Genomic DNA, 8,736 nt, shown 5'->3' with positions numbered 1-8,736 from the left:
CCTCGGCCTCCCAAAGTGTTGGGATTACAGGCGTGAGCCACCATGCCTGGCCAAAATAAATACTTCTTGTATCCAAAAAGAAAAAAAAAAGATGTGCTAACTGGAAAAAAAGTGGATTTAACCCTGATTAACAGGGGAGGGAAGCCCCATGGTGACAGTGCTGTAGCAGGCTTCCACAGTAATCAATTCATAACGAAACAGCCTGATACGGGCTTCTGGGATGTCGATTTCCAGAACAAAAGAGGTTATAATACATTGAAGAATATAATTGAGAATTTGGGAAAAAAAATAAAGATGTAGTAATAGTAGAAAATGCAAGAAAACAAAGAAAAGGCAGCTAGAAACTCTAGGAAAAACAAAAAACTGAATAAGGCTACTATAGTCCATATAGTAACTGTCCAAATTAGAACTGCAGCATTCAAGATGAAATGAATCCTAAAGAAAACATACATTCTTTCTACCAACAACCACCTGGGAAAAAAAAAAAAAAAAAACCAATCAGAAACTCTAGGAAAGGTCGGGCGCAGTGGCTCACACCTGTAATCCTAGCACTGTGGGAGGCCAAGGCAGGTGGATAGCTTGAGCCCAGGATTTCAAGACCAGCCTGGCCAACATGGTGAGACCTCGTCTTAATTAAAGAAGAAGAAGAAGAAAAAAAAAAACTGTAGGAAAAAACAATACTAAATAAGAAAGTCATAGCCCAAGTATGAAACAAACTAAACTATATTATGAATTTGAGAAACTGGTAAGAATACAAGAATATTTTCAAAATATATTGATAAATTTGAGAAGCACAGGGTCATGGTATTGAAACTTACACTATTTGGCACTGCAATGAATTTTGTTTACCAGTTTAAAAAATTTTTTCAACAGGAATGCTCCTATTAAAATCTAAGGTCATTTCATTCCTCTGCTCAAAAACCTTCTAATGGCTTCCATTACATTTACAATGAAAGTAAAGCTCTTGGCTGGGCACAATGGCTCAAGCCTGTAATCCCAGCACTTTGGGAGGCTGAGGCAGGCTGGTCACCTGAGGTGAGGAGTATGAGACCAGCCTGGCTAACGTGGTGAAACCCAGTTTCTACTAAAAATACAAAAAATAAGCCAGGTGTTGTGGCACATGCCTGTAATCCCAGCTACTCAGGAGGCTGAGGCAGGAGAATCGCTGGAATCCAGGAGGCAGAGGTTGCAGTGAGCCGAGACTGCACCATTGCATTCCAGCTTGAGCAACAAGAGCGAAACTCCGTCTTAAAAAAAAAGGAAAAAAAAAGTAAAGTTCTTATTTTTGTGACGGGACTTCGCTCTGTTACCCAGGCTGAAGTGCAGTGGCACAATCATGACTCACTGTAGCCTCGAATTCCCAGGCTCTGGCAATCCTCCCGCCTCAGCCTCCGGAGCAGCTGGGACCACAGGCATGCCTTACCAATTTTTGTATTTTGGCAGAGATGAGGTTTCACCATGTTGCCCACACTGGTCTCAAATTCCTGAGCTCAAGTGATCTATCCACCTCGGCCTCCCAAAGTGCTGGAATTACAGGCATGAGTCACTGCATCAGGCTGAAAATAAAGTTCTTATAATGCTTTTCAAGGCCCTATGCCATCTGCCCTTCTCCATCACTTCTCTGACCTCATCAATTTATCTCTTTTGATCTTGCTGCCGCAGTTATACTGGTCTCCTTGCCGTAAAGCCTTTGTACTTGCTGTTCCACCTGCCTGGAATGAATCTCTCTTACATATCCCCATCCCCTAGTCAGTTCTTTCATTTTAAGTCTTTACTCAAAGTCACCTTCTTAGCGAGACCTTCTCTGACTCTACTGAAAATTTCTGGCCATGTGTGGTGGCTCACACCTGTAATCCTGGCACTTTGGGAGGTCGAGGTGGGAGGATCACTTGAGCCCAAGAGACCAATCTAAGCAATATGATGAGACATCCTCTCTATAAAAAAATTTTTTTTTTAAATTTCTATCCCTCCTGTTGACATCCCATATCTCTTTTCTCTATTTTTTTCTCCTTTGCACTTATTTTAAATGCCAAAAAGACATGGATTTTTCCTGTTTTATTAACTACTGTATGTCCTGTACCTAGAGCAGAGTCTGGAATATAAAAGCTTAATAAATATTGTTGGAAGAATTATCCCTTAGACAAAATACACAGTTTCTGACTTAAATGTAAAGCTACTAAACCCTGGGGGTATAAAAATAAAAGGATAGCTGAGAGAAGCTGGGAGGGGTAGAGAGGTGGACAAGAACAAAGAGGACTGCTGATTTTCTGTGTAAGTCCATCTCTACTGTATGACTTTTAAATCATGTCCAGTATGTTAATCTGATAATATTTAGAATTTTAAACCTATGCAACTATATTTGAAACATTTTTATTTTGTGGCAATCTATGTAAGTAATGCCAATTATGATGACACTTACATTAGGAAGGCTATGGTTGCTATAACACCACAGGCATGGTATGAGTGGTTGAAATCTTTCATGGTGGGATAAATAACAGCTGCATCTATGATAATCCACCAGCCTGTAAAAAACTAAAACAAAGGTGACACCAATGAGAAATTACAGCAATTCTGTATCTCACTAGCTAAAAGACAGCAAGATATTTAAGTGAAGAGATCCTTTTCAATTAATTTCAAAAATGTTCTAGCTATTTCCCACATGTAATTTGCACATGGCCTAATAGCTGATTAGGTACTCTTAAATCTGACAGCAATTTATATTTATTAACGTAACTTTTCTCTAAGTCTACTTCAATCATTATTTAATTTTATGATAATAAAGTCTTGTAATCTAATTTGGTAAACTAGAAACCAGTTATCTTGTGGAGGGGGAAAGGAAAAAAGTAACTCAAATTCCAACTGACAGAAGCGTCCTGTTGATACATAAGCGTCCAGAGAAATATTCCCCAAAATCAAGAAAAAAGCATTCAAATTAATATGGAGAACAACTATTGTTCACAGAATTTTAGCTATCTTCTTGCTGTGAAATAATAGCTCTGAGGTTCTGCTTTTGATGAATTCCAGTGCAGTCTAAAGGTGGTTTCAGGTGTGATTTTAAATTCAATGTCAACACCAGATTACAATTTATTTGAATTTGGCTCTAGATATTTTCAAGGGCAAAGGTATAACAAAATAACCCCAAAACTTCACAAATAGTTTTTATCATCTGAGCAGATATTTACAATAAAATTATCTTAACCAAATTCTGACAAGTAGCTTAGAAGATTTTTAGAGTAACCCCCTTTCCTATTCCCACACCAAACTCTGACTCAGTTAGCTCTGGGAACTGACATCTTCTGGCAATTATTTTAAAATAACAATTTTAAGCTAGTCAAATTACTTTTATCAGGTTACAGACAGATCCATACTCGATTAGTAACATTTTTAGTGGCTAACACGAGTACATACGCCTTTCTTTCTACCCTCAATGTATTCAAGATATTTTCTTTATAGACTAAAAACTCAAAGCTTTTTGGCCAGGTGCAATGGCCTGTAATCTCAGGACCTTGGGAGGCCAAGGCCAGTGAATCACTTGAGCCCAGGAGTAGGAGACCAGCCTGGGCAACATGGAGAGACCCCCATCTCTACAAAAAAACACAAAAATTAGCCCGGTGTGGTGGCCCTTGCCCGTGGTCCAGGCTACTCCAGAGGCTGAGGTGGGAGGATCACCTGAGCCCGGGAGGTCGAGGCTGCAATAAGCAGTGATTGCACCACTGCACTCCAGCCTGGGAGATAGAGTGAGACCCTGTCTTGAAAATAAATAAATATTAAAGCTTAAGAAAAAATGGCTTGGCATAGTGGCTCACGCCTGTAATCCCAACACTTTGGGAGGCCGAGGCAGGTGGATCACCTGAGGTCGGGAGTTCAAGACCAGCTTGACCAACACAGAGAAACCCCGTCTCTACTAAAACAAGCGTGAAACTCTGTCTCAAAAAAAAAAATTTACTCTTTAGAGCCTATGACACCTTATGATCATAAAAAACTAATAGCAGATCCCTTGAGGGATCTGAAGTGTAAATAAAAATTTTATTCTGTAAATTACTTTTACACAACGTATTTTAATGAGTTTCCTTGTTTTTGCTTTTTTTTTTAAAAAAAAATTCATGCTAATCTTCTCTATATCATTCCAATTTTAGTGTATCTGTTGCCAAAGCGAGCACTTTTTTTTTCTTAATGAGACTGAGAAGAAAGTTAACTGGATGATGGAGAAATGCAATCATATCTATTGACTGGTTTTGACCTGATTGCTTCTTAAACACTTCCTTGTACCTTAATGTACTCATTAAAAGGAGATAGAATCCATATAATGAACAAATGTTTTATTATGCTAGTTTTACCATCATACAGAATAACCCAACCACTCTGTTAATCAAATTTTAAACCATAAACTCTTAAAGTGGAACTAACGGCTCTCCATAAACAACAAAATATCAACATGGTCAAAGTGGTCAAAGATAAAATAAATAGTACATATTTTAAAACATCCTGCAGAATTCAAAACCCATAAACACAAAACGCACCAAAAAATGAGGTCCAAATTATCAATGACACTTACTAGTACACCAGCAGCAATGGAAGCAATAGTATTGCGCTTTTCCCCCCAGTCAATGCATTCTGAGCATCTCAAGCCCTCTAGAAATCCAGACATTTTTTTCAGGTCACTTAAAAACAAACAAACAAATAATTAAATAAAGTACTTCAATTTACTTGCTTCAAACCTGAAAAATAATTAATAGCTCAGGAATAATTAAAGTGAAATTACAAATGCTTTATTTTGGTTCCACACACTTCTTCAGAATATTTGATTTAGTTTTTGATGAATTTCCACGTTATAACTTTGGAAAGTAACATCTGGATTCATTTAGTATCTTTTTTAATGTAAAAAATGGTTTGGGGACCGGGCGTGGTGGCTCATGCCTGTAATCCCAGCAATTTGGGAGGCAGTGGTAGGTGGGTCACCTGAGGTCAGGAGTTTGAGACCAGCCTGGCCAACATGGCAAAACCCCATCTCTACTAAAAATACAAAAATTAGCTGGGTGTGGTGGTGCATGTCTGTAATCCCAGCTACTTGGGAGGCTGAGGCAGGAGAATCGCTTGAACTTGGGAGGCGAAGGTTGCAGTGAGCCCAGATCGTGACACTGCACTCCAGCCTGGGCGACAGAGCAAGACTCTGTCTCAAAAATAATAATGAATAAATAGAAATCAATGATTTGGATATATTTAAGCAACATTAACAAAGGTAGGTCTCCAAATATTGAAAAATTTTAACCACTGGTTGACCTCCTCCTAAAAATCTGTCACATCCCATTATTTCTAAGTAGGTATTGAATTAGTTTAGGTGGTACTTTTAATATCAAGTATATGATTACTAATCCACAAGAGCTCTTTTGTATCATTTTGATTCTAAACTTATTAGATGACTTTGATATTTACAGTCTAGGAGTACTAACATTAGTAGAGAGACAAGTGATAAACTGTGGCTCTATGTGGAAGTACAGATTCAAATGAAAAATAATTCTCTAATTTACATATTTTATCACAGAACGTGTTTCTTCACACCTAAATTAAGAAATTAAACATTGCACTGCAGTTCTTACCTCTACCCACATCATTTCCTTTCACTTCATTCACTTCACTGTTTTTCTTTCTGCAAGCCTGCCTTTTGGTGTCATTTCTATGTAAAGAACATCCACTTGATTTTAATATCCCTATCTCTGATCCTAAAGGGTGTTTCCAGCCAAAAAAAAGCACAAAATTGTGATTAATATTAATTCAGAATACAAAAATCCAACTGCTATTTAAATATAGCAGACCCAAACTGTCTTTACAAATTACATAAAACACTCCTGTAAGCCGAGCTGTACAGACCTGACTTGAGACATAGCCATGTTATCTTTATTTCAGAGTATGAAAAAACCTGAAATACGTATAACTTGAGAACACCCTAATTCCTACAGCGAACTTGAGTCCCTTAAATTACTCTGCAGCCAGCAATTATAGTTGTCCAAAAATATGACACCCTAAAAAAGAGCAACGTCTCCCATTTTTAACTTCTTTCAAAAATTAAATATTAAAATACACGATTACAGCCAGTGCTAAGATGTCTTTGGGACAAGTTCAATTTAGGAAATTCACTCATTTGATTCTTCCCCGGGAAGAACTGCAATCCAGTGTTACTTTCGGTTCATCCCAATGGCCCCGCCCCGAATCCATTTTTCTTGCACGACGACTGGCACGCTCAAGCCAGACCCCGCCCTCCAAACTCTGGGAATTTTAGGTCTCGAGGGACGCGGCTGGAAGATGGGGGAGCCACCTTCAGCCCGGCCGCCCCTCGCTGAGGGAGCCGGACGGGCCACGCTCCTTTCTCGGAGCTTCGGCCTGTCCAGCTGTAAAGTGGGGGACCGGGGGATTTCCAAGAATCCTGGGATGTCCTGGGGGAGGGCGCGGTCCCGTCTCCGTCTTGGCGGGTCTGGACGCGGTCGCCTTCTCCAGGCGCCGCAGGACGCAGGAGAGGAGAGGTCTGCAGGGGCTCAGCCCCGGTCTGCGGCTTCCCAGAGGGTGGCGGCAACAAGCCTGTGCTGTAGGCACCAGCCCGTCAGACGGTCCCGGCTCCGAGGCCTCTCCAGCCTTGAAGCCGCTCCTCTCCTGCCCCCATTCCCCGCCCGACACTTACGTCCAGCCCCGTCGTGCAGTGGTTCCGGAGCCCGGTGTAGCGCCGCGCGCAGCCGCCTCACTCCACCGGTTTCAGCCAAGAAAACAAAACGTCCACGGCCTCCAGACACCCGGATGCAGCAGTACCACCCCCGCGGCTCAGCCGCGCATGCGGACACGGGGCGGAGGGCGGGACGCCGGGTGCGGAGGGAGCCACGCCCACCACGCCAACGCGTCTGCGCAGGCCCGGGCGCTCGTTGGCGGGGCTTTCCGCAGCTCTGGGATCACAGCTGGACGTCGGAAGTGCTAGCTTGGAGTACGCCCTTCGAGGGTAGGCGTGAGAAGTTGCTCTGTGTGCTGAGCTTTCCAAAGGAAGGCATCCGTTGGCCTTTGTACCCGTCTTGATTGAGGTGACGAGTGTTTTCTAGTACTGGGGTCGGCCCCCCAGCCGTCTCAGGTGTGGGTGGCAGGAAGAGTGCCGGGTCCCATGTGGTGCAAAAGTTGGGTTCCGGTTTGCAGCCACACAGCGCTACTCAGGACTTTTTAGTCTTGTTTATTTTCTCCGTGCCTGTTCCCGCCCCCTCGCAGTTCCACCTCTGGGAGAGGGGCGGGTTCAGCTCCAGGAGGCGGGGACTTCCCGGCTCGGTGTGGCTGAGGTGTCCCGTGGACCCCAGTCCCGGCGCGGTGACCCACTTATGGGACTTGGCCTTTCTTTGCTGTTTGTTTAAGGCAGGGGTTCTCAGCCTGGGCACTACTGACGTTTTGGGCCGGCTCATTCTGTCTGGGTTGGGAAGGGTAATGTCCCGTGCTGCTTAGAATGTGTAACTGCACCCCCCGTCTCTACCCGGTGGATGCAAGTAGCAGCCCCAGTGAACCAAAAATGTCCCCAGACTTTGCCAAATATCCTCCCCCTCGGGGAAGATCGCCTCGCTTGAGAACCACTGTTGGAGGAGAGTCTGGGTTTTCGGGAGGTGACCGTTTACAAAGGGGAGGACGGTAAGAAGCCGGAAGCAATGATGTGTTAGCTACGTGAACGACTTGTGGCCGGGCTGGCCCCTCTTCTGGAAGCCGTCAGTTTGGGTCTCGCGTCTGGGATCGCCGTCGAGGAGTCAGATCCAGCCCCAGAGAGGGAGCAGGGTCGAGGTGTCGTTGCAGAAGGCGCCACCGGAGGAAGCACAGGGGCAACGTGCGGTCTCCCTAGCGGAGGCACTCGCGATCCTGCAGCCGCCGGTCCGGGAGGTGCTCGGTACCCCTCCGTGGTGCCTGTCCGGTAGCTGGTCACTCTCGGGGGAAGATCGTGCTACAGAAGGGCATTATGCGATCACACACAGACGGCGTTGCTGCGGCTTTGACCCTATGGTGCACCCGAAAGAACACAGAGGGTGGAGGGAGAGATCCAGGAAGAGGTCCCGGAGCAGAAACTCCTTTCACTTAAGTTAAAAAGGTGGGTCACTTGTTAAGAGCTACGCGCAGGTTCATCTGATTTACATGTACGGCGGCAGTATATGAGTGGGATGGAAACCATGGTGACTGTTGTTTCCTTTGATGGATGAAACTTATATCCCTTTGGGTTTTTTGTTTGTTTGTTTTCGGTGAGGGGGCATTAACCGATTAGTAGATAAAACTACATAGTATAATCTATAGCCTATTTTTAAATGGACACGTTCTTACCACTCAGGAGGTTTATCGTGATTGTTTAATGTCTCAGGATGGAGGAATCTAGTGCAGGCAGTTCTTAATGAAACCTTTTAAATTCCTGTTAATGACTTAACATTAGTTTACCAGCTCTGAGCAGCTTTAAACAAACCTTGATTTCAGCTTTTAATAAGCTAATGACTGCGGGAGAAAAGATATTAACTCTCCTTTCTCTTTGTGTTTTTGCCCCTACCCTTTTTTATCTTTACTGACCTTAACATGATTGTCAAATATTTATAAACATGAGTGAGCATCTTTATATTACTCTCATTAATAAGATAAATGCTTAATTTGTCATTCTTTACGTTTTTGGGACTTAATGAATGTTTGTCTTTTGTAGATAAAATGGAGCTGCTAGAAATAGCAAAAGCCAGCCCAGCTAAATCTTTA

The 8,736-nt window shown here is 43.1% G+C and overlaps 1 protein-coding gene across 8 annotated transcripts in view; it reads right to left on the bottom strand.

Annotated features, from left to right (window-relative positions):
* Window positions 1-7,214, bottom strand: part of TMEM50A (transmembrane protein 50A) — a 24,291-nt gene extending 17,077 nt beyond the window's left edge. For 4 of the 8 annotated variants that reach the window (XM_011977901.1, XM_011977899.1, XM_011977898.1 and 1 more), the window contains exons 1-3: window positions 6,674-7,214; window positions 4,556-4,661; window positions 2,420-2,532 (exon numbers count right to left, since the gene is read on the bottom strand). In XM_011977901.1, coding sequence (XP_011833291.1) covers window positions 2,420-2,532; window positions 4,556-4,648 — 206 coding nt within the window. In that variant the 5' untranslated portion in view covers window positions 4,649-4,661; window positions 6,674-7,214. Of the gene's footprint in view, window positions 1-2,419; window positions 2,533-4,555; window positions 4,662-6,313 lie in introns of all 8 variants that reach the window. The other 4 variants (XM_011977902.1, XM_011977896.1, XM_011977900.1 and 1 more) reach the window with 4 other exon arrangements.
* Window positions 7,215-8,736: the final 1,522 nt, after the last annotated feature.

This window comes from Mandrillus leucophaeus, unplaced genomic scaffold (genome assembly GCF_000951045.1).
Source record: "Mandrillus leucophaeus isolate KB7577 unplaced genomic scaffold, Mleu.le_1.0 Scaffold185, whole genome shotgun sequence".
Taxonomy (NCBI): domain Eukaryota; kingdom Metazoa; phylum Chordata; class Mammalia; order Primates; family Cercopithecidae; genus Mandrillus; species Mandrillus leucophaeus.
The sequence above is the reverse complement of the archived record's forward strand: the minus strand, read 5'-3'. Positions and strand labels throughout refer to the sequence as shown.